The following is a 27,077-nucleotide window of genomic DNA, read 5'->3' as shown; positions in this document are numbered from 1 at the left end:
GGTGCAGTGGATAGAGTACTGGCCCTGGAGTCAGGAGGATCTGAGTTCAAATCCAGCCTCAGACATGACACTCACCAGCTGTGTGACCTTGGGCAAGTCACTTAACCCCATTGCCTAGCCAAAGTAGGGGGGGAAGAGTATCTAGCACAGCTGACTAAGTGCTTAATAAAAGCTTGGGTAGCTAGGTGGTACAGTGGATAGAGCACTGGGTTTGGAATCAGAAAGACTCATGTACATGAGTTCAAATCCAGCTTCAGACACTTACTAGTTGTGTGACTCTGGACAAATCACTTAACCCTTTTTGCCTCAGTTTCTCATCTGTAAAATGACTTGGAGAAAGAAATGGTAAACTATTCCAGTATCTTTGCCAACAAAACCCCAAATGGGTTCATGAAGACTCAGGCAGGGATGAAACGACAGAACAAGAAAATTTCTAGATGCATCATCATAGCTAGTTAGCATTTATATAGTGCTTTAAGATTTGACAAGAGTAAGTGACTCAGTGGAAAGAGTGCTGGGCCTGAAGTCAGGAAGATTCCTCTTCCTGAGTTCAAATCTGGACTCCCACACCTACTAGCAGTGTGACCCTGGGCAAGTCACTTAACCCTGTTTGCCTCAGTTTCCTCATCTGTCAAATGAGCTGAAGAAGGAAATGGCAAACTACTCCAGTATCTTTGCCAAGAAAACTCCAAAAGTGGTCACAGAGAGTCAGACATGAGTGAACAACAACAACAACAAATGCTTATTAAATTAATTAAATTGAACTAGAGATTCTTTAAGGTTCCATTTAATTCTATGATCGATTAGCATGGAAATCTCACACAGTTTGATTTGGGCCTGAGTTTGGGGTGCCTGCAATGATGTGAAGGGCTTACTCTCTCTCAGACTGAAATGTGCTGCTCTGCTTGAGGTGGGGGTGAGTTCCCCATTACCTCAAGTCTTCAAGCAAAAGTAGATGTCCATCTGTCAGCAACAGTGAAGCATCAGTTTAAGCATGAAATAGGGACTGGGTCAGATGATCCCTGACGTCCACTTCAGCTCTGAAAGGAAACTTCGCTTATTCTTGTCATCTCTAAGGTCCTTTCTGAATCTAAAATTCTGTTATTAGGTGGTGATTCTTTCACAGTTTGAGTCTGTGCCAGGCTTCATCACTCTCCAAGGATAGCCCTGCTTGTAGCTCAAAAATGCTGCGATTATGTGAGGAAGTCCCATAGGGTGACTCCCAGTAGGGTCCGTAAGGCTATTACTTCTTCACTGTCACAGTCCTTCTCAGGCAGACCCCCGAGCAGCCCTGTTTTCAGACTGGAGCCTTTCATTCCTTGCTCTTTCTCCACATGCGCCAGTCTATCAGAACACGAGTGAGCTCTGGGGATGACCTTGGAGGAGGCGCAATGGAGACCTAAGAGAGGGTTCGGCTTCTGACCCTGTGGCTAAGAATAATCCCAGTGAATGACAATTCTCAAACTGCATGTGACTTCCCCAGCTCTCTGCATGCTGATGAGCCAAATCTGAATCACTGGCTGCCAGCTAATCATTTGCATGTGCAAGGAAAGCAAAGAACTCAGCAATTCAAATCAATTCAGTGAGCATCCTTGACAGTCAAAACAAGAACAAGGCACTGTGCTAGATGCTTGAGATATTTGTTGTTTGGTTATCTCAGTTGTGTCCGACCTTTCATGACCCCATTTTTGAAGATTTGTTTTTTTTTTTTTTTGGGCAAAGATGCTGGAGTGGTTTGCCATTTCCTTTTCCAGCTCATTTTACAGATGGAGAAACTGAGGCAAAGAGGGTGAAGTGACTTGCTCAGGGTCACACAGCTACTAAGTATCTGAGGCTGGATTTGAACTCAGGTCTTCTTGACTCCAGACCTGGCACTCTATCCATTGTACCACCTAGCTGTTCTAAAGTGTCATTCAGTCATGTCTGACTCTTTGTGACCTCATTCGGGGTTTTCTTGCCCAAGATACTGGAATGGTTTGCTGTTTCCTTCACCAAGGCACTTGAGATATGGAAACACAAAAATTAAAGGGTCTCTGCCCTCAAGGAGTTTACATTCTATTGGGGGATACAGCAAATATATAATAATAATCATTGTTTTTATTATTATTATTTAAAATATCATTTATATAGGTTTGTAAAGCCTATATAAATATTGCCTCATTTTACTCTTACAACAGTCCTGGAAGGTAGGTGCTATTATTATGTCCATTTTACAGATAAGGAAAGTGAGGTTAAGTGGCTTATCCATGCCACACAGCTAATAGTGTCTGAGGTTAGATTTGAAATCAATTTTTTCTGACTCCAAGTCTAGTACCCTATACACCACCTAGCTACCCGCACAAGTAATGTGATTTCAAGTAATTACAAAGTAATTTCAAGAGGGAAAAAGTGTTAAATGACTGGGGAATTACAGAGATATAGGAACTGAACATGGATGGAAGCCAGGAATTCTTTCAGGCAATGGGGATGAAAGAATGCTAGATATGTGGGACCACTTAGTGCAAGGACACATGTAGAGGGAACATCCCCTCACCAATGAGAGGAGGTGATGTATAGTATTTAGTAGGCTGGGGCAGCAGACCAGGGGCAAGTCACAAAACCCTGTTTCCCTCAGTTCCTCATCTGTAGAATGAGCTGGAGAAGGAAATGGCAAACCATTCCAGTATCTTTACCAAGAAAACCACAAAGGGGGTCACAAAGAATTGGACACAACTCAACAACAACAACAACAGATTTAGTAAGCCATTGGCAGCCATGCCTTGAAGTTTAAAGATTAAGTTAGACGTCTTTCAGATTATCAAAAGAAAGTCAGGAATATTCTATGAAATAGTTAACACAACAAGAACTGGCAGTTATGTAAAATTTTATACACATCATCTCATCTGACCCTCTCAACACCATGGGAAGGCATAAAATGTAATCCTTAACTCACAGATGATTAAACTGAGGCTCAGAGAGGCAAAGACTCATCACAAGATCATGGAACTAATCAGGGGCAATGGCAGGACTTGAACCCAGCACTTTCAAATCAAAGTCCAAGGCTTTTCACACTATGCTTTCCCCATTCTTGTGATTCTCTTTCTATAGGACAGCTAAGTGGCACAGAAGATAGAGTCAGGAAGACCTGAGTTCTAATTTGGCCTCAATTACTAACTCTGTGACCCTGGGCAAGTCACTCAAATGCTGTCTGCCTCAGTTTCCTCATCTGTATAATGGGAATAATAATAGCGCCTACCTCCCAGGGTTGTTGTGAGGATCAAATGAGATAATCATTGCTATGTGCTTAGCACAGTGCCTGGTATATAGTAAGCACTATATAAATGTTAGCTGTTATTGTTAGTACTATTACTTTATCCTTAGATATTATAATATCATAGAATCATGGATATTTAGACCCAGGAGCTACCTTAGAAACCAGGTAGCCTAATCCCTTCATTTGACAAAGGATCCAGACATAGGAAAAGTCATGCCCGTGGTCACACAAGTAGTAAATAATGGAGCCAAGATTTTAACCATTGCCTCTGCCTCTGGCCAGTGCTATTATTACACCAGGTTATCTCTCTGAATTGGTAGTAAACTAGAGGTCATTGTCAAATGAGCAGCAATAGGCTGCTTAGAGCACCTCTTGCCTCCTCCTTCCAAGATAGTGGAATGAAGCCCTTTGTCTATTGGCCAGGTAAAAGCATGATCAGATTTGTATGTCTTTGTGAAGAGAGAAACAAAGATTTTTGATAGTAATGGCACAAACAGGTGAAGCCTGTTTGAATTTCCAGGTCTTTGATCCAGTCCTAGGCAGCTAGGTGGTGCAGTGGATAGAGTGCCAGGCCTGGAATCAGAAAGACTCATTCATCTTCCTGAGTTCAAATGCAGCCTCACACACTTACTAGCTGTGTGACTGTGGGCAAGTCACTTCACCCTATTCGCCTTGGTTTCCCTTATCTGTAAAATGAGCTGGAGAAAGAAATGGCAAACTTTTCCAGTATTTTTGCCAAGAAAACCCAAATGAGGTCATAAAGAGTTGAACATAACTGAAAAACAATCCAACAACAACAACAAAGATCCAGTCCAATAACAAGTGACATTTTGATAGTGCGTTATCAATATTATTTCTGATCCTCAGATAAGTCCTAAGGATGCTGTGGTAGAGGCTACAACTATCATCACCCCCATTTGACAGACAAAGACACTGAGGTAAAAAGAGTCATAATTGGGATCACATAATAGTAAAGAAAAGAAGCAGGATTTGAACACAGGTCTTTCCTGGTTCCAAGTCTAGTATTCCTTCTGTTATATTATACTTTCTTTAACCTAATGCAGGAATTCCTTCAACAATATCCTAAGCAAATAAGTCTCCTATTTCTCCTTGAACACTTGCAGTAGTGGAGAACTGACTATTTATCTGGTACCTGCCAATCACCAGTCATGATGACAATAATAATGATGATAAGTTAGCATTTATATAGCACTTCAAAGTTTACAAAGCACCTCATAAATATGATCTCATTTGATCCCCACAACTCTATGAAGTAGGTTCTATTATTATCTCCATTTTATAGATGAGGAAATTGAGACTGAGAGAGATTAAATGACTTGCCCAGGGTCACACAGTAGCAAATGCCTGAAGCCAAATTTGAACTCAATAAAAGCATCCTTATTTTAAAATAATAATTGAAAAATCAAGCCTTTCCCAAAACAAACTCAAAGAAAACTCTTCTTATGGAAAGTCATATTTGTTAAAATCTTTTCCAAGTTAGCCTATTCCATTGTTAGATGGGTCTGATTATTAGATGAGTTTCTGGATATCACCTTAGAATCTACTTCCCTAGAATTTCCATGTGTTGTTCCCATTTCTGTCAAGAAGAGTTAGTCCTATAACTCTTCTCCTTCAGATTTAGGAAGAAAGCTATCATGTTGTCTCTAAGCAACTCCAAGGTAAACATATTCAATCATAGGACTATAGTCATATGGTTTATGTCTGGAAGGCAGCTCTGAGGTCATTCAGTACTCTGACTTAGCAGACAAGGAAACCGAATCCCAGAAAGGGGAATGAGTCCCTTCATTTGCTGTGTCTTTGGCATGGTCTCCATTTCCTGCAATATTACAGTAGCCTTCCTCTGGATTCCCTTTAGCTGGTCATTGTTTTTCTTAATACAAGGTTGTGAATCAGCCCAATAGTTTGTTTTGGGAGAGCATTAGATTCATAAAATGTTAGTTAAAAACAAACATCCAGAGAGATCATCTAGCCCTACCCCATTATTTTCCAGATGAGGACCCTGAACTCCAGATCATGCAAGTTAATTGCCTGTGGTCACATAGCTCATTAGAACCTATATTTGTTGAGATGGGAGAAAGCTGATCCTATGATGCTCTTGACCTAAAAATATGACAGCTGAGGCTCTGGCTCACCATTTTGCATTAAATTTAAGTTTCCTTTCTCTCTAGAAGAAGCAGGATGGCAGAATAGAGAACTGGTCTTGAAGCCAGGAAGATACTTCTGACACATACTGGCTCTATGGCCCTGGGCAAGTCACAACCTATCAGTGCCAAAAGCATGTGTCTAAAACAATAATTTGCAGAGAAAGAGACTGTCTGTATTGGCAGACAGAGTTTTGGCCTGTAGGAAGTCCCAACAGCAGCATCTAGATAGTGCAGTAGAGTGCTAGACGTGGAGTTGTAGTGAAATGAATTTTAATAGAACATCAGACACTACCTATGCAATCCTCGACGAGTCACTTCACCTTTCTCAGTCTCGATTTCCTCCTCTGTCAAATGGGCATCAATGAAATACCAGGTAAAGTACTTTTCAAAACTGAAAGCACTCTCTATATGCCAGTTAAATCAATGAAATCACAGGAATAATTCTTCTTTCTATCCTGCCTTCTAAACTCATAGACAGCAAAGTTAAAACAGAAGCAACAATTTAACCTAGAAAAAAAATATACCGGGTGAACTCTGAAAATGCATTTCTAAGATCACAACTAGCCCTTAAAATGTTACATTATTGGCATAATTAAATTTTCTCTGCAGTTGGAAAGTTCATTCCTTCTAATTCTTTATAGTCCTCTTCAACTTACAAACAAAAATGTCAGAAATTCATATATCCACAAAGATGCAGAGATAGAAGTCATTTAACAATGTTACCTTCACATACTAACCTAAAACTTTTTCACACTTTGAATCATTTTCCCATCTAACATCTCAGTTACTCCTCACGACAACACTTCAGAGGTCGATAGAGCAGGCATTGTGATCCACATTTTACAAATGAAATTACTGACTCTCAAAGAAATTAAGTGACCTGCCCAAGTTCTCACACCTAGTAAGTGACTTAAGAAGGCATGGACTGTAAGTTCCTGACTCTTGATCTGGGGTACTTTCTTCTATTCCTTCATTGCCTCCCAGCAATAGATGGGTGTTAATACTATTTATAAGTGGGCGTTTGAAATGATCATGGTTTTCAATTGAATTCAACAAAAATGGAGGGAGAGAAAGAGGGAGAGGATAAACATTTATTGAGCACCTATTTGCTGGCACTGAGCTAAGCACTTTACAAATATTATTTCATTTGATCCTTAAATGGATTAATCACCCATTTGGTACAAGATTTTACGAAAAATTCTAGATGAAAAGATCTAGAGAAGACATAGTCCCTGCCCCTCAAGGAGTTTAAAATTTGGGAGACAAGACATGCACACAAATAAAAAGAGTATAAAAACCAGTATCAATCATCATTAAAGACATAACACCAGCATCATGTCACCTGACACAGGAATGTTGAGAGACTATGAAAGGATTCAGAAAGAAAGACACTGATGTTGCTGACCTTGTAACATAGTCATCATCTCCTACCCTCCTAGTGTATGTAGTCTGTGTCTAAGACGGGGGTTCTTAACTTTTTTTTTGTACCATGGATTTATTTGGCAGTTTGGTAAAGTCTTCTCAGAAAAATGATTGGTTTTTGTTTCTATTTTTTGTTTGTTTGTTTTGGGGGTGAGGGTTTGAAAGAAATACTAGACTTCAGTTACAGGTTTGTGAAAATTGGGTCAGCTAGGTGGTGCAGTGGATAAAGCTCCGGCCTAGGATTCAGGAGGACTTGAGTTCAAAATCGGCCTCAAACACTTGACATTTACTAGCTGTGTGACCTTGGGGAAGTCACTTAACCCCGATTGCCTCACCCTCCAAAAAAAAATTAAAAAGAAAAAACTCAACAAAAAAAAAGACGTTTTTTGTTTGTTTGTTTTTCCCCATCCAAGTTCATGGACCTTCAGGTCAATAACTCATGGTCTAAGGCATCAGGGACCTTGCAACTCAAATACACAAGGTTTTCCCAAGGGAAAAGAGAGAGAGAGAGAGAGCGCCACCCTGAAAACCCAGAGACTCCAGAGCTACGTGGCTTTACCGTAATCCTCACTCACCTGGCTGGATCTCTTAATCTCCCTCTTGTCACCACATTCATCTCTATGCTCAAGGCATCAGAAACAGTGAAAGATCAGAGGATCATGGCTTTATAGAGGTGAAAGGAACCTCCGACGCCATCTAGCCCAATCTCCTCATTTTAGAGTTAACACCGACACAGAGGCCCAGACTCTCCTTAATCTTCAAAGCTACCTGCTGGCATCCTCAAAGTTTTATCTCAGTTTTACAGATGACAATATTAAAACCCATAAAGTTACATAGCCTCACTGGGCCCACTGACAGACCTGGCTGCCTTCCTTTTCATATAGATTAATCATCCTTTATTTTTATTTACAGTAATAAACAAAGACCATGGAGGTTCAGAGATGGGAGAAACCACTTCTAAATTCTTTGCCCTTTCACTTCCTTTGCAGGAATCAGCCATGGATCTGTGGTAGCAGGAGTTATTGGCGCCAAGAAGCCGCAGTACGACATCTGGGGCAAAACCGTCAACCTGGCAAGTCGTATGGATAGCACGGGTGTCAGTGGCCGAATCCAAGTGCCTGAGGAGACATATCTCATCCTGAAGGACCAAGGTTTTGCTTTTGACTACAGAGGAGAGATTTACGTCAAAGGCATCAGTGAACAGGAAGGAAAAATCAAAACGTATTTTCTTCTGGGAAGAGTACAACCCAATCCATTAATCTTACCACCAAGAAAACTGCCTGGACAGTACTCCTTAGCGGCTGTCGTCCTGGGACTGGTTCAGTCACTGAACAGGCAAAGACAGAAGCAAATACTCAATGAGAACAACAACCCTGGCATTATAAAGGCTCATTATAACCGACGGACTTTGTTGACTGCCAGTGGTCCTGAACCAGCAACCCAAGCAGAAGGCATTGATAAATCTGACTTGCCATAATAAGCATTTTCTTTGTGTTTTTTTTTTGTATTTCTTTTATATATGAAAAATAAATATACTAATAAAAAGGTTTAATTTTTTTTAGAATAAGGATGCTTTTCCTGATGTTTGGCGGGCACCAGATGGAAGAGGCTAGCATAGAGTCATGAAGTGAAAGGGACCTCTGAGATCACCTAGTCTAACACCCTCATTTTGCAGATGAGGAAACTGAAGGCCGGAGTCAAGCAGCTTGCCCAGACAAGTTAGTGGCAGAGCCATGATCAGAGGAGTCAAGCCACTGCACCATACTTCCTAACAAAAGTTTTTTTAATCACTTTTTTTTAGTCTCTAATTTTTGTTTATGACAACATATAAAGTAGATTGCAGCCGCAACAGGGATAGGTCTAGTTTGAGCTCAGATCATATCCCAGTAGACCCTTGAAAATAGTAGATTTTGCAATAGAAACATGATTGGCAAGTCTTTAGCAAAAACCAGATATGAAAGGAGACATAGGAAGGTCACAGCTGACTGTACTTTCCAGTCTGTAATTATTGATAACATTTCATGCATAAAACCCAAGGATTATTTGTGTGAAAACTCTTGCTCCAAGTAGTTATACCTGGACTGTAGGAGTGAATAGTATTTCCAAATCCAAAGCAATAATAACAATCCCTGAAATATACATGACACTTCATAGTTCCTAAAGCACGTTCACATATGGTATCTCCTTTGATAAGGAAAATGGGTGGACTGAAGAAATCTAAGAGGCAGGAGCTATGAGATAAGACATAGAAAGATGCCAGGAGCCTGTTACAATTGAATGAAGAATGTAAGGAAATAATTTCTGCACCTATATAAATGTTGGTTCAAGCATGGCCTTAAAGAGGTCATTACTTGAATAAATTCTCAAGCATGAGTGAAAACCTCTTCAAAATGCATTTGATATACTTGATCTATTAAAAAATGACAGGTAAACTCAAGCATTATAAACCCATTATTGCTTTTTTTTAAAGATACCATACATATTTGAGCAAAAAATAATGATATCAACAATAATATATTATTCATATAATACTTGACAGTTTTTGGTGCATGTTCACAAAAATCATCTCTCTTGAATCTCATAATAACCCTGTGAAATAGTCAAGAGAGGTGTTGCTATCCCTGTTGTACAGATGAGGCTCAGAGAGAAGCAACGTGCATAAATTCACATGTCTAGTATTGAAACTCAGAAACAAATTTGGTTCAGTTTCAAACCAACAAATTAGAGGTTTCCCAATGATAACAGGGATATGTTTCTTTTCAGGCACACAAAACTCAACCATGCATTGATTACTTAGGGGAAATTTTAGCTCAAAAACAAATATCACAATCCACAAAATAATTTCTTTTCATGAAGAATTTTAGTTTTAACACGAAAACCTTAGCACTACCCATTCATATACTAAGAATACAAAGGAGTCAGTTATGATTATTCCATCTCAATGTTCTAATGGATTATTTGGAATTCTTACACAGAGAAAACCTCAGAAATGAAGGTCCTAGTTTTCAAGAGCTACCAGGGAAAAAAAGGGGGGAAATATTTCAGCCCTAAATACCTAAAATGGCCTTATTTAAAATTTAAAAATAAAAAACAAAAACACAAAGAAATGGTTCTACCATCACCTAGAAGAATCCAGCTTCCAAAAAGTTTTGTCCAATTAGAGGAAGAATATAAATCTCTAATCCCAAAAAGTTCAGTCAGGTTAATGCAATGCCAAGAGTTCTGGATTTTGAGTTAGAAGATCTAAGTCTAAATCTTGGCTTTACTACATACTATCCATGTGATGTTGGTCAAGTCAACTAACCTTTCCGGGTGTCAGTCTCCTCATCTTAGATGATCTCTAAGATAAGCTACAGTTCTAAACTTATGATTTTATAGCCTATGCTCAGACAAAAGAAGACTTTATTTCTAATTAAAAGTTCTTCACTTCTAATAAACTCTGGTCTGGCAAAAGATTGTTCATATGTTATACATCAAAGTTTCTTAGAGATCATCTAAGTGCAACCCACTCATTTTGAGATTAGGAAACTGAGGCTCAGAGATATAAAGTCATTTGTCCAAAGGCACACAGAATTCAAGCCCAGCTCCTCTAACTTCAGATTTAGTATTCCTTTAATAAAAGGTCGGATACCCCTACCTACTTCATCCCAATATTTCAAGTTCACCAAAGGTTCCATCCCTTTTCAACTCACAAGTAAAATCTTTTCACTATCTGGTGACATGGTATTACCAGAGGGGAACAAGAGGAAAAATGACTATCCTCCTTGTAACATTTTGCCTTCCTTCCCTCATGCTTCATGAGACATGATTTCAAAAATCCCTTTACCAAACAGGTTACAGACATTTTCTAGTTTGTCAGAGTTCTTCCTAAAAAAAAAAAAATGGCGCTTAGAATTGGACACAATATTCTAGATGTAAACTAACCAGAGAAGCATGTAATATGATGAACACCTCCTACACTGGACACTAGTGCTACCCCAAATTGCCTGTTTTGGTGGAAATGTCATCATAGTGGAATACTTGCTTCCAGTTCTCATTGCCTCCCCATCAATAGAGAGTTATTAATATTATACATATCTAAAACGAAATAACATTTGTAAAGAGCTTAGCACAGTGTCTGGCACATAATAGGTGCTTAATAATTGCTTATTTCCTTCTCAACCTCAAAGGTGAGTGTTTGAAATGAACTGGGAGCTCTCACTATAACACCTCAGACAAGGGATCATCTAGCATTTGATTGGACACCATCAGTGATGAGAAACTCAGAATTCTCTACTTAACAAGGCACTCTGTTCCATTATTCCACTGTTTCTGTTGTTTAAAAAAAAAAGGTCTTTTAATTTACATTATATATATTGTATATCATATATATCTTATAATTTATATTGAACCCTATTATTTACATCCACAGATCCTAGTTCCAGTCTCTGAGGCTAAATAAAACCTAATCTTAACCCCCTTTCCACAGCACAAGCCTTCACATTCTTTAAGATCCCTATTGCACACCCCTTGTCTTTTCTTCTGCAGTACAAACAGCTCCACTTTCCATAAGTGATCTCCATACAAGATAATACTGAGTCCTCCCAAACTCCTTTCCCTGGGCACATTCTAGCTTGTTAACATCTCTAAAAATATGGTTCACAGAACTGAACAGAACACCCCAGATATTTGTCTTTAGTCCTAGTACCTCTAGTCTCTCATCTCTGCACTAATTCCACCAGCCCCTTCCAGAGGATTTCATCAACCTGCCAGGTATTCCCAATACAAATGGCTTGCCCAATCTGCTAATCTAAAAAAGTCTTCCTAAAGCCAAAGGCATGTTTCCTATTCCCACATCAATCATTACTTACTCTCTGGTCTGCTGATTTCATTTATTTAAGGAGCATTAAATGCAAGACTACTGAGGAATTAATATCATGTCCATTCCTGAGAGAGTACTAAGATGGGAATCAGCTGAAAGAAATGCACTTGGCAGAAACTTTAACCTTGCCTCTTTCCGTAGTTGGGCTTGCAGAGAAGATATTTTTGCTGATCTTAGAAACACCAAGACAAGTTTAAACCTAAGCTTACTCAGCATCAGCAAAGTGACTAAACCAGGCTACCAGTCTAGAGAAAGTTTTGGCTTAGAGAGATGAAGTCCTAATCTCAAGATGAACTTTGCAAATTACAATAACAGCTAATATCACAGGAAGCATTTACATAGTACTCTAAAGTTTGTGAAGCACTTTACAAATACCATCTTCATGGCAATCAAATATCATCTTCATAACAACCCTGGGAAGTAGGTGTTAGTATTATCTCCATTCTTTACATATGGGAAAACTGAACAGACAGGTTAAGTGACTTGTCCAGGATCACACAGCTAGTACGTATCTGAGGTTGGATTTGAACTTAGGTCTTCCTGTCTCCAGACCCAGTGCCCTATCCATTGCACCACCTAACTTCCCTAAATACAACAGTTAGAATATTTAACTCTCTGCTTTATTTGGCTACCAGGCCAAATGAGAACCAACTGATAGTAGAGAATTTTAGCAAATATGTTTTGTCTCATTAGCTTATATGAGTGAACTAGGGAGTCAGGAAGGAATAACCACTTGACTACCACTAATTTTTTTTTTATTGTATTGAAAGCTGTCTTCAAGAATTTGAAAGGCTACCTCAAGGAATAGGAACTAGATCTTCTGACTGTTCCTGGGGCCAGAACTTAAAACAATTGCAGAGATTGCAGTGAAGTAAATTTTGGCTCAATATACAGAAAAAGAAAAAAAAAAGGCAGTGTGGCGTAATAGATGGGAAACTGACCTTGGAATGAGGAAGACATAGGTTCAAAGTTCATCTCTGACACATGTTGGCCAGATGCTCTCTGAGCTACTACCCCTCCTGCTGTAAATCCAAAAATCCTATGACTTTAAATGCAGCCTTCTTTCCATTATATCATAGTACCCTCTGTGGTACATGAAAAAAGTACTGGGCCAGAAATCAGAAAACTTGCCTTTGATTCCTGGTACCATAACATATTTCCCTCCTGGATCACTGCCTCATCATGGTGGAGAGACTTGCATAACTCAATGAAACTATGAGCTATGCCACGCAGGGTTACCCAAGAGAGATTAAGTCATAGTGGAGCGTTCCGACAAAAGGTGATCCACTGGAGAAGGGAATGACAAACCACTCCAGTATCTTTGTAGTACCTTAGACAGATTTCCCAAGATAGTAGAAGACAGAAGGGCCTAGAATGCTATAGTCCAGGGGGTCACAAAGAGTTAGACACAATGGAACAATTGAACAACAATACCATGACATATTACCCGGGTGATTTGGGGTCGTCAGCATATGAAAAGGAACATAGATTTAAAGATGGAAAGAACCTTCGAAGTTATTGCCCCATTACTTTACAGTTGAGGAAACTGTTGAGGCCCAGAGAAGTTGTAACTTGCCCAAGGTCACTGAGGTAGTAAGTAGCAAATCCACAATATGAGCCCCAATCCTCTAACTCCAAATTCAGCACTCTTTTCATTGTGCAATGGAAGCTATACATCTGTGGCTCCATTTATTCACTAGGATCACCTGGAAAACCTACTTCTCAGATCCTTCTCCCTTTACCTTCCACCTTCTGTTTCTGCATGGAGGATCTTAAGATTTAGAAATGCAAATTAGAGAATTACCTAGACAAGCTCTCTCACTATAAAAAAAAAAAAGGAACTGAGACCAGGAAGTAAAGTGACTTGCCTGAGATCATATAGCAGAGCCAGACTCCAACCTAGGATCCCTGACTTCTCAACCACTGGTCTTTCTACAGACCCACACAGTGCTTGGAGCTGGAGGAATGCTCATTCCCAGTGGGAGTGAAAAAGATGAATCCCCACAATTCTTGTGCTCCACACTGAGATACAGTACAAATAACAAGAAGCATTCTTTTTTTCCCCAACTGTTTTTTTATTTATTTCATTAAATATTTCTCAGCTTGAGCAACTAGGTGGCACAGTAGATAGAGCTCAGAGCCTGGAGCCAGGAAAACTCATTTTCCTGAATTCAAATGTGGCCTCAAACACTAGCTATGTGACCCTGCACAAGTCACTTAACCCTGTTTGCCTCAGTGTCTTCATCTGTAAAATGAGTTGGAGAAGGAAATGGCAAAGTACTCCAATATCTTTGAAAAGAAAACCCCAAATGAGGTCCAAAGAGTCAGAGGTGATTGAAAAACAAGTGAGCAACAAATATTTCTCATGTGCATGTAAAAATTTTTTTAAACTTTTTAAAAATTTCGAGTTCCAAATTCTCTCCCTCCCTCCCTGAGAAGGTAAACAATTTGAGATAAATTACACAAGAGAAGTCATGCAAAACATAGAACAAGAAACACTCTTGACAACAATTCTTTGAGGTAGATGCTATTATCATTCCCATTCTACATGTAGGAGTTGAACAGAGAAATTCTACAATCAACTTGAAGAGTTTGCTAGGAGGTAGGTAGTCTTAGTTTCAGATTTGAGGAGCATCTCCCAATAGAAGGTGACCATGCCCAATAGGAATTTGTCAAGAGGACAAAAGATCCCTTCCTGTTAAGTATTAGGGTAGAAGCTGCTTTCAGGATGAATTAGTTGGTTTGGAGATGGCCTTTGGTGCCCACTAAGGGATGAGTTTTATGGCCCTTAAGATAAATTGATTGGATCAGACCCTTGGACTCTTAGGAATGGAGACACCCCTCTATGCCAGTCTTTAAAAGGAAGTTGACACCATTTTTTATTGCCTTTTCCCTGTCTGCCTTTCTTCCAGAGACATTGTGACAGGGCAATAGTGAAATACCAACCTCCTCCCCAACCTACTCCACACCCTTGCACACATCCAAGAGATCTTGATGACTCTCTTGGGAAAAAGGCAAACATATGTTTAGCTATACAGCCTAAGAAAAGAGTTTCTGGCCTCTTTTGCCTTTTTTCTTTCCCTTTTCAGAGAAGGAGTCAGAGAGCAAAGACCTAAGAGTTGTTGCCTCAAGGCACAGTGTATAGAGCATTAGGCCCAGTCTCAGGCACTTTCCAGCTGTGGGAACTTGGGCAAATCTGCTTCAGTTTCCTCAGCTGTACTGACAAGAAAACCCCAAATTAGGTCAAAAAGAGTGATACATAACTGAAAAAACAACCGAACAACAAATATTTCCCAATTGTATGTAAAAAAATTTTAACATTTTTAAAAATTTTGAGTTCCAAAGTCTCTCCCTACTGCCCTCTCCTCCCGCCTCCTTGAGAAGGTAAGCAATTTTATATGGATTATATCTGAAGTAGATACTATTATCTGCCTCCTTGGGTTGTTGTAGAGATCAAACAAGATAATAATTGTAAAGTGTTTAGCACAGTGCCTGGCACATAGTAAGTGTTATATAAATGTTAGCTAGTATTATTGTTATCATTATTATTATTATTAAATGGGATGATTCTTACAAAGTGCTTAGCACTGTGTTTGGCTTGATAGGTGCTTGATAAACGTTTGATAGCAGCAAAACAGCAACTAGAATAGTGCTGTAACATCAGGAGCCCATGCCTGCCTTGGGGCAAACAAAAATATACACCTCCCAAGTAGCTTGCTTGGAGATATTCACTGTCCTAGCTGTCTGGGGGAGTTCCTGGTGGTTGGCTCTCTAGCACCCCTATGGCAGAAAAGTGGCTCTCCCTAGAAGCAGGATCACCATCAGGAAAGTGGCCACTGTTGAAGAAGGACCTGAGATTCAGGAACAACCCTACTTGAGGTTATGGTCCTCCTTCTTTACTTTATGCCTGCTCACTTTATTTGCCAACACTTGAAAATGATAGGGGCACAGCTTTATCTCTAAGGTACTACTCCTGTGAGCTCAGGCTCTAATTAGGAAGCATTTCACCTTATTTAGCCCAATGCCAGACTATTATGACACTTTCCAGTCATCTCCATGCCATGGTAGCCAAACGGCTTTAGTTAAGGCATTTAATCTTTCTGGACCTCAATTTCCTCAATTATAGAATGAAGAAACTAAACTGGTTAGTTTGTGTCCTTTGTGCTTGAAGAGGATCAAAATGACATCACTACATTGGGGTCAAGGTACAGTGTGTCCAGCTCCGGCTGATCAGACCACTATAAGCTCGGAAGGCTCTACCTTAGGTTGGGCACAAATATTCCATATGAACATTTGGAGGAAACTGAACTAGCTGATTTCTAAAATCCCATTCAGCTCTAAAATTCTAATTCTCTGTTATTTATTCCAGCTCTAATATTCTATGACTAAGCAATAAATGACTGATATTTACATAGTACTTAAAGCTTCCAAAGCACATTGCATATTATCTCATTTGATGCTTACAAAAACTTTGTGAAGTAGAAAGAACAAGTATTCTATTTTACAGATGAGGAAACTGAGGCACAACATGATTGCACATAGTATCCCAACCAATGTGCCCAAAACAGGTATGATTCAAAATCAGACCTCTTCTGATAGCTGAAAGTCCAATGCTCTTTTTACTATAGCACAGATTTTATGATTTTAATCCAATTAATGCTGTGCAAACAGGAGTCTTCAATTCAATTGAACCAACATCCCTGCTATGGGCAAGTCACCATGTTAGTCACTGGAAATACAAAGACAAAAAGTCTTGCTTAAGGCTCTGGCATTTCAATAGGTGGGAATGGAAGGGGGCAGTAAGAGGGGTTGGCAAAGCAAAAAAATATGCCCACAAGTAAATAAAAAGTTATTCCAAGGAGAAAAGTGTTCTAGTGACTAGGGAACTCCAGAAATACAGCTGAGTTGTGTTCAAGGAAGCCAAGGATTCTACCCACAAAGCAGAGGTAGAAAAGGGGTCCATTGTAGATATTTAAGAATATTCGTATGAAGGCAAGGAGGCGGAAGACATGATGTCATGTATGAGGAGCCATTAGCAGGCCAGTTGACTAGATTGAAGAATGAAGGGAAGTAATACAAACTAAGATGGGAAAGGTAAATGGGAACGAGATTGTGGAGGGCTTTAAATCCCAGGTAAGGAGATACATATGTGTGTGTGTGTGTGTGTGTGTGTGTGTGTGTGTGTGTGTGTATGTATATATGTATATGTGTGTGTGTGTGTGTATGTAAAACAATAGAGAGACACTGATGATTTTTGAGTACTGGGAGTGATGCAGTAAGACCTGAATTTCAGGAATTCCAGTTTAGCATCTTTGTGGAAGGCGAATTGAAAAGGAAAGAGATTAGAGGTAGGAGACTAATTAGGAGACTGTGGCAAAAGTCTAGTTAGAGGTTATGAGGGCCTACACTGTGGGAGAATCTGTGAATGGAAAGAAAAAGAAAGAAGCAAAAAAATATTTGGAGATTGACAAGATTGACAAGACTCCTGCTTTTTTCAGTGCTAGATGTGGGGACTGAGGGAGAGGAAAGAGAAAAAGATGAGTCCGAGGCTGTGAACTACCTGACTGGAAACATGATGATCCTATTAACAGAAATGGGAAGTCTGAAGGAGAGATGAGTTGGAGAAAAATGAAAGTATTGCTATGGGCAATAAGGGCCTAGTTGAAATTAGATAACACAAATTTATAGTGAATTCAACAGATATGGTTGCTTGAATTTCTCCAGGAGCTTTCAGCAGTATGTGAGTAAGGACGTAGAAGATGGATGTGGTGCTAACCTGGGGCTGTGATTTGGCAAGGCACAAATGATCATAGGCCAAGGGGCCAAGAGACTCAGATCTTGTTACTACAAGTACTTAGCACTTCTAAACATAGAGAGACTCTAGATTTATTTCTCTTCCAATCCATACGCACACAAGCAGGCCGAGTGTCTCCAGAATGTGGCTGGCTACATCTCCTCCTTAAAATTCTAGTGGTACTCCTGAGGAGCGGTGGGATTCTTCTAATACTATTGACTTGGGCCTCCAATTCAGTGTGTTCCCTATGATAGCATCACCAGTGTCAGTTAATTTTTCCTCAATATTACTGCGATTAATATTCCTCTATCATTTAAACCCATTGATTTCTTCTCAATATTATCAACAAGCAATTAAAGTCATTTAACTTTTATGTAAGCCCTGTCCCGAAGCACATGGGTATGGGATTCTCTCCTTATTGGTGGAGATGAATGCCCTACATCATGGGGGGGGCAGAGTTGGTGGGAGTGAAGAGCTTCAGTTCAATGCCCTTTGGAGACTCTTCAAGTGGGAATTCCCCTTCAGCTCTCTCCAATCAAAAATCTTCTTTGAGCAGGTTTCACCTTTGAAAGAAAAGATGGAAGAGACCAACCCCACTTCAGACTGCTGAAGGAAAAGACTCTAGAAAGACATGAAAGGAATGGGCAGTCACCATCATGTCCGCATTTCTAGCTTGCTATTCTAGAGAGTTCTTTAGGTCAAGGTATCTCCATGAGGAAATAATCTCCCATTACAATATAAAATCTTAATGTTATTTTTGACTCCTTTCTCTTCCAAAACCATCATGGCTAATTGGTCACCAAGTCCCATCTCTACCTCTTACAACATTTCTCTCATTTGTCTTCTTCTCTATACTCCCACTGCCACTGCTTTAGGAAGGCTTTGAGTTACTATTAGCCTCTTCAATAGCCTCCCAAAAGGTTTTCAACCCTCTCCCCTTTCTAAGTTATCTTTCAAATCACTGCAGACACAAAAAATGGGTAAAGTCTTTTACCAACTCAGAACCCTCCAAGAATTCCCGTGTATCCAACTCTTAAAGTCTAAACTCATTCATATAGCAAACTCATTTCAATAGCATTCAAGATCCTCAACAATTTCTTTCCAATCATTCTCTGCTTGAACTCTTCCTTCTGGCTAAACTGGACCTTCAGTGTTAAATTCTTCTCAAGTTTCTCTGCAGAAGTATGATTAAGCTATTATTTTGAGAATAGACAAATCTTCAGAAAATCTTAATGTAACTGGAAAATGAGAGCAAGATTATAAAATCATAGGACATCAAAGATGAGAAGGCTTTAAAAGCCCTACTATGTGCCTTTGTTCAATATGCTATTCTCTATATATGGAATGCTCTCTCTCCAGTTCCTGACTTTTCCCCAATCTATTGGGAAATATATAAACCTACACTATCTTTTTGAAGACCAACTCAAAAGCTTCCTCTTACATGAGTCCTTCCCTGGACCCATCCGATGGTAATGAACCCAGCCCAACATACACATACACTTCAGTTCATTCTTTGTTTGTACATCTCTTCTGTACTTAACATGTGTTTCTTTGAGGGGCAGTATGGTATAATGGAAAAAGCTTGAACTTTGGCACCAGAAAATCTGGATTCAAATCCCAGCATGCTGCTTAGTAGTTGTGTGACCCTGGGCAATTCATTTCAATTCTCTGGGCCTCGACTTCTTCATTTTTTTAATGGGCATAATAATATTTGTATTGAGTATCTCCTAGAATTCCTATGAAGAAAGCTCTCTGGGTTTTTGAAAATCTTATATAAATATGATTTGTTAGTATTACTTTGTAGTGTTATTTGCAAATATGTCACATTTCCCTCCTAGACTGAAAGCTACCTGGGTGTAGGAATAATGTCTCATTTAAATTCTGTATATCCTCCAGCATCTGACATAGTACTCTGCACACACACACAAAAAAAATGCTTAATGTATGTTCAATGGAATGCAATAGAATGGAATTCACATATTACCTGGGATGAGTAAAATAGCACCCCATAATATCACCTTAGAGTTTGGTCTTATTTTCCTAGCTACTGGTTGCCTTAAAGAAAGCAAAAACCAAATGAAAGCAAGGTGCTACCAATTGTGAAGAAAGACAGAAAGAAATAAAGACAGACAAGAAGGAAGGAAGGAAGGAAGGAAGGAAGGAAGGAAGGAAGGAAGGAAGGAAGGAAGGAAGGAAGGGAAGAAAGAAGAAAGAGAGGGAGGAAGGAAGGAAGAGAGGGAGGGAGGCAGGGAAGGGTTTTTTTTTTGTTGCCCAGAGAAGGTTCTGGGGCTCACTCTAACTATTGTTTCTCCTTCCTAACTTGGATATTTCTTTACAAATAATGGCAGTGGTTAAAGGAGATTGAACAATGCCAATAGTTTCTGTCATCAATAGTTAAAGAAGAGTAGAAAAAAATAGAGGAAAATTTGAATGTGACCAACTCTAGCTAGTTTTCTTTCTGCCTGGGTTCCTTTCCTCTTTCCAAATCCAGGAGCTTCAACCTTCTGGGCAACATAGCTAGAAGTGAACTCAGGCACCATGTACAGGTACACGAAGTCTTTCCTGATCCCCCCTCAGCTTCTGGTGCCTACCCTCCTAAAACTACCCAGTATTTATTTTGTATATCTTGTACTTATGTACCCTGTCTCCTTCAATAGAATGTAAGCTCCCTGAGAATAGGGACTGTGTATGTAAGGTGGATTTGTTTTCTTTTTTAAGATACTAGTTCCTAGGTTCCATGGCCATAAACAATCTACTAGCTCCCAGGATCATGGCTTGTAAACAATCTCACTGTGCTTGCGTATCATTATGTAACCAATAATATAAACATTTGAGTTTAACTTGTAAACAGTAAGTCATCATGATACTGCTAAAGTTAATGTAAACTTGTGAGCCTATGGCTGGCAAAATGCTTTCTTTATGTGCTCCTCTCTCTATAAATCAAGCGAGCACTGGTCAGCAATTGTGGATTTGCAGATTTGTGGAATGTGCCAGCTGAAAGCTGTGCGGGCCTTGACCTGCCTCCATCAAGGCGCTGGGGATTCTGTAGGTGTTGCAGTGCCTACTCTTATTTCTCGCCAGACCCTTCAAGAAGAGTGATTAGGGGATGCTGTAGGAGCTCATGCTTCTACTCTTATTCTCTCCCACCCCTACAAAAAGAGCGATTGAGAAGAACAATATAAATTACCCTGATTGAACCTGCTAGAGACCGGAGCCCAAAAGCTCCTGCAATACAGACTGGTTCATTTTTGTCTTTATGTTCCTAGTGCCTAGTATATATAGCACTTAATAAATGCATGTTGATTAATAAAGGAATTTGGGCAGCCCTGCTGGTGAGTAATTATTGTAGTTTCCCTCTTCCCCCAAAGGATTAAAGAACGTTAGGGGTTCAAGACATGTTCCCTGGATGCAAAAAAATATGGAATGTGCATGATCATTTCCTTACTGGTATTATTATAACAGTTACACCAAGATTCTTGGTGGAACTAGCTCTAGAGAAATTAGCATTTTTATACTAGTTTGATTGACTCTTATCTCCAAATAGCTGAGAGCAATATTTTATTAATGAATAACAGGGCATCAGGAACTCAGTGCATAGCACCACACCCTGCTGATGTGAATTATTCATTATGTGACAGCCCAGAAGTTCCCAGACACTCCCTATTCTATTCTCTCCCTCCAAAGGTTAATATCACCATTTATTTTATGCGGATCTAAAAATCTTCTAAAGAGACCCAAGTTTCTTTTGTTTACTTGTTTTTGCTTTTGTTTTTAACCCGCAGAGTTGCCTCTAATTCAGTTTCCCTTCTGTCTTGAAATAGTAACTGGAAATTCACCCTTTAGGAACTGAACTTGCCCCCACCAAAGTTATAAGACCAAAGGATGACACAATGCTACAAATAGTAAGGCTCTTAGAACATAAGATGTTTGAACATCCGCTGTCAGAACCTAGAGCATAGCTAGAACATCAGAAGTGGAAGAGATCTCAGAGCACAGAAGTTAGCACATAGAAAATCACTTCTCATCCCATCTCAGCTTCCTCATTTTACAGAGGAGGATAAAGAAATCCAGTGAGGGCAAATAATATGCCCAAGTTAGTGGCACAGCTAAGGCCAGTTCCCTGGTCTTCCACTTGATTTTGCTTTATCTATGGAAAAAGTCCAGAGCTGAGTATTATAAATACTCAAATTAGCAAACTATTCTTAATCACTTAAAAACTCTGATAAATGCAATGATTCAACATGATTCCAGAGGACTAATGATGAAGAATGTTATTTAGTTCATGGCAGAAAGATAATAAACTAATATGCAGAATAACAAACTTTTTTCGGGATGTGGCCAATGTGAGAATTTGTTTTGTTTGACTGGGTTTATTTGAAACAGAGTTCCTGTCTTTCTTCCTTTTTTACCCCCAGCAGATAGAAAAAAATGAATGCTTGATAATTAAAATGATTTTTTAAAAACCCTTTAGTTATTAGGAAACTTCTAACATTAAAATGAAATTTGACTCTTTTTAACTTATATTCTTTGCACCTCCTGTTCTCTGGAGCAAAGCAGAACTGATGAGGTCTAGAGGTTTAGGGGTGCTAGGACCCCAAAATCATGAGGGTCCTGCCCGAAAGAATTCAACCCAAGCCTTCTTTCAGTCAGAGACAAGGTTTATTAAAGATCCACCATATTAGCCAGACTCCTAAGGAATCTGAGCACCTGAGCTATTGGCGAGATTGTAAGAATCTGAGCCCCTTAATGGAGACAAGATAGATCTTATATACAGAAAGACTGTGGCAGGGATCTAGGAGTGGCCAAGTAGTCTAAGGGAGGGGGGACAACTATGAGGCTGGACCACTTGCCCGAGGGAGAATGGAGCCTAGATAGGGTAAAGGGTGGGAAGCGGCCATAGGGAGGTAAGACAATGGAGGGCTAGGAACAGAGAATTGGGAGATTGAGTGTAGGAAAGGCCAGTTGATGGGATTATACCTTTGGAGGCTTCCTTGATTAAGTAAGAGAATTCAAAGACAGTTCAAGGGTTTTCTAGGGCCTTTAGACAAATAGGACCCAAATTCTTTTTGGGGTAAGGAGCAAAGGTCTCGGCTTGGGCCTATACCCCATCAGAACTAGTCACATCCCACAACTGAATGACAGCTCTTCAAATAATTGCAAAAACTGTCATGTGTCCCTAAAGTCTTGACTTGACTCGCCCTAGTTTCTTTAACTGATCCCCATGTGCCATGAACACAAACCTTTCCTCATTCTGATTACCCTCCTCTGGACACAGCCCAGTTTAGTCATCTCTGTACTAAAATGTGTTGCCCATAACTAAAACCAATGCTACAGATGGGATCTGCCCAGGACAGAGTAGAGCAGGACCATCAACTATCACCTCCTAAATCCTGGGCTTATGTCTCCCTTACTGAAGCCTCAAATTTCATTGCTTTTTTTTTTTTTAATATTCTTGTTAAGCTTGCAGCTCACTGCTTCTTTATCAATTCTATCTGTTCAAAAACAAACTCTTGTCTATCAGTCTTTCTAGTCTTACCTCATCCACTTGAGGATCAGCTCAAGCCAAATGGAATCTTGACCTTATATTTCACATTAAAGCCCCTTGGGGCTCACTTCCCAGTTCAAGCCACCACTGGTCAGTTGAGGTTTCTGTAACTGCTCTCAGGATCCTAGAGGGGTAACCCTATGCATGGCTGATCTACACAATAGCTTATAAGACCCCACCATTGCTCTCCCCCTTAACAATCAGCTAGTAGATTCAAGTAGATCTTTAGCAGAAGCATTTACTCACATAGCAAGAACAGTAGTTACAAATCATTTCTACCCACACTGGGGAACACACTTTCCCATAAATATACCAGAAATGGAGGTACAGTGGCACTCTATATAGGGAAGGGGCAGAGGACTGAGCATGACCTTAAAGCACAATGGTACTGAAACACATATACAGACAATGTGGCCAAAGCAACTCACAGCTCCAGAACTGCAAGGCCTCAATGTCCTTTCTCTCATCAGTGGGTCCTCTTGTAGTTCAATATGAGTTTATCTGCTGTTCAGCTAAGCTAAATCTTCATGGGGTAAAATGTTTCTGCTAGACGAGTAGCTCAGTGGGACTTTCTTTCTTCTTCAAGGTTATAGTCAATCTATTGTTGGTGTGGTCAATCTATTGTTGGTGTGGATCCAACTGGAGCACTCATTAGCTGTATTGATTCCTTATTAGGCTCAGCTCTATGGCTACTTTACTGCACAGGGCAGGCACTTGAAAGTGGTTACTAGTTGTGGTTACCAGACTCTATCACTGAGTAGTAGATGCCAGGTAGGGACAGGCAGACCACCCTGCCTCTCAAGGTGTGCCTCTCAAGGTCCAATAGGTCAATTTGCTGGTCTTCTGGGCTCACTTGCAGTTGCTGGTATTTTTCCACCTTTAGCCACAGACTGGCTAAGGATACTACTACAAAGCTCTTTTAGCTAGGTCAATGATGCTTAGTTTAGCAATGACCCTTAGCTTAGGACTGAGGGAGTTTCTTACCTTTCACCACCTTACCTCTCCTTTCAATAAATTCTTCCTCACTCAAAAGCCCTTTTCCTGCCCACTTCCATGTTCCTTTAGGGTGATTAGTTTCAATTCAGTCTTTTTTCACCTCCCATACTCCTTTGGGAATCTTTTGTATGATATAAATCTCATGTAGCAACTAGGGACAATGGGATGAAGGTATGAACACATTCTATGCCCTGAAAACAAGTTCATTATCTCACTTGCCTCTTTATGTACAATTAAGATATTCATCTCCCACACTTTCTAAGATAAGGAATTTCTATTTTGAATGAAAATTTTTCTCTTTATCCTTCAATGTCTCTGTCTTTTAGCCTCTACAAAACTGCAACTTTTAGTGAAATCTCTCTGGAACACCCCTTCTTATACAGAAGGCTGGAAGAAGGTCCTGGTTTAAGGAGTAGGGGTAACAGACTAAAGAAATGTTAGTAATGAGTCACTCTGGTCATTCCCCTCCTCTCTGCTATCCCAGGCCATTAACCCTACTCTGCTTTCACTTTTCTCATGTTCCAGTCTTGACCTTACAACTGATGATGTATAGTTAAACAATATATTATTCTTACCTTTCATATATCCTGATAATTGTGACAATTAAAAAGTTTGAAAGACAGTTTTTTGAGTAATTTAATCATTTTATTAAAAAGGCCGGCAGATTATTAATAAAAGGATGGTGGGGTCACAGTTGATATGATCTTCAAAGAGGTGTTCTTGAAGGATGCCTAATTACCTCTGATTGGTTAATCAAATGGGAGATAGGTTATCTTGGGGTACATGACTTAGGTCACTCAAATCTTGGTCAAATAGGCATCAATTTCCATATCACCTGTCTTGATAATAGGGAGAATAAACATTTTCCCAGGAGTTGTCAGAGCAAACACAATGAGCAGGAATACACCTACTAGCCTAAACTCAGAATTTCTTTTATGGTCTGATTAGATCTTGGCTTGGGGAAATGTCTAAGAGAGATTTCCCGCATAGGTTAATTTCTGGATGAGGAAGTAGAAAAGGGGAAAAACCTTGTTCCTAATATAATAATTAGTTATTAAATATGAGGGAAATATTCATTTCTCACATAACCTTGTCCTATTGTACCTTAGAACTTCCTTACCCAACCCTGGGTTATACATCAGCCTCCTCATGAACTACCAAACAGGGTCAAAGAAAATCAAATGGTATATGGCTCTATTGAGATTTAGATGCTAGGGGTGATGGGACCCCAAAATTACAACACATGGATCCTGCCTGAAAGAATTCAATCCATGACTTCTTTCAGCCAAAGACAAGGTTTATTAAAGATGAGCCATACAGGCCAGACTCTTAAGGAATCTAAACATTTGTGACACTCATAAGTGGGCATGAGGAGGTCTTAGCACCTAAATGGCAGCCAGGATGGATCTTACAGACAGAAAGACTATGGGAGGGATCTAGGAGTGGTCAAGTAGTGTTGGGGTGACTGGGGGGGAGGCTGGGAGAAGGGGCATCTTGATAGGAATGGCCAGTACTGGAGGAGGAGTTTAGGAAGGATCTTGAAGCTGGGGTGAGTCCTGGGAGAATTCTGATGGGAATGTCTGGGAGATTGAATGGGGTCATCTGGAAATAGACAATGGAGGGCTAGGCTTTATTGAGGTAACAAAGAACTGGAAGATAGGGCGTAGGCAATAAGGGAGAGCCAGTTGATAGGAATAATAATCAGGGGACTGCTAGACTTCCTTGACCAGGTAAGTCAGTTCAAGGAAAGTTTAAGGATTTTTGGGGGCCCATAGACAAATGGGACCCAAATTCATTTTGGGGTGAGGGGCGAAGGTCTCGGCTTGGGCCCAAGCCCCATCAGATCCACTATAAATTTCTGATCTCTAATTTCAACTGGGCCCTTGGTGCTACACAGCAATCTTTTTGCTCTGTCCTAACAGACTCTAGCAAACTCCCCATGGTGGCTATTTTAAATCTTATCTTTTCTCTTTTGAGCTTCCTCATCCCATGCCTCCTAGCAGAGAATGTTGCATCCTACTTTACTGAGAAAATTGAGAACATGTACTATGTTGTCCTTTTTCTCCCCTATTGTATAGTCCAAAGTCCTTCTGATGGGGTGCTAAAGATGGACCCCTAAAAGGCCCTGGACTTTTCTATGTAGCTCAGGGCTCTGGGGTTTACCTGGGGTACCTGACCCTTCCCAGTTAATCCTTTCAACTGTCCTTTCATTATGGCTCTCATTGTCTGCACCTGGCCCCACGCTAGACTGACCTCCCAGTTACCCCAAGCTATTGGCCACACTATAAAAGACTCAGTTTCATCTACCAAATTGCTCAGATTCCTTGAGTCTGCCCTGGTTGTCAATACAAGTGTCACAAATGCTCAAATTCTTAAAATCTGGCCAATTGTGTAGGTTTTTAAAATATCGCCTACCTCAACTGGTGTTTTAATAAACCTCGTCTCTGACTGAAAGAAGGCTTGAGTCAAATTCTTCTGAGGCAGGACCCATGTCTTTTGCCCTTGAATTTCGGGGTTCCCAGCACCTCTAGACCACAACACTTCAACATCATTTTTTATTCTCCATCACAAATCCTAAGATAGAGTGGTCAGTTATAACTCACCTCCAAGGTTCCCAATCATTCTCTCTTAGCAACTTATTCCTCTCTGTTGGAAAGAATCAGATCTCTGCCTTGGTTCTACAATCTTTTGGCGGACCAAATTATGATTAATGCAAATAAAAGAAAAATTTAGGTGTCAAACGTTTGGCAAATAGGCATTTCAATAAAAGTGTCCCCTAACTACCATAGTATGCCGCTGTGCCAGGCTTTTTATTTCAAATCGACAAACATTTATGTGCCCACTATTTGCAAAGCATTCTGGTATGCACTAAAAAGACTTTGATATTTTGATGTGTGACCTCATAGATATGGATATACCCTCCATTGGCAGTTCTCCCTTTGAAACCTCTCTACTTCTGTCAAGGGTAATGTTATTCTTCTAGGCTTCTTATTCTCCCTTACCTTACATATCCAATCACTGGTCAGATCTTGTCATTTCTA

General features: G+C 39.9%; 1 protein-coding gene across 1 annotated transcript in view; it reads left to right on the top strand.

The window, feature by feature from the left end:
• ADCY8 (adenylate cyclase 8) overlaps window positions 1-8,317 on the top strand; it is a 361,242-nt gene extending 352,925 nt beyond the window's left edge. The window contains exon 18 of the mRNA XM_027845527.1: window positions 7,830-8,317. Within this exon, the coding sequence (XP_027701328.1) occupies window positions 7,830-8,317 (488 nt within the window). The remainder of the gene's footprint in view (window positions 1-7,829) is intronic.
• Window positions 8,318-27,077: the final 18,760 nt, after the last annotated feature.

The sequence above is a fragment of the Vombatus ursinus genome, unplaced genomic scaffold (genome assembly GCF_900497805.2).
Source record: "Vombatus ursinus unplaced genomic scaffold, bare-nosed wombat genome assembly UNPS02014973.1, whole genome shotgun sequence".
NCBI classification, from domain to species: Eukaryota; Metazoa; Chordata; class Mammalia; order Diprotodontia; family Vombatidae; genus Vombatus; species Vombatus ursinus.
Note: the sequence above shows the minus strand (reverse complement) of the source record. Positions and strands in the feature narration are given on the sequence as shown.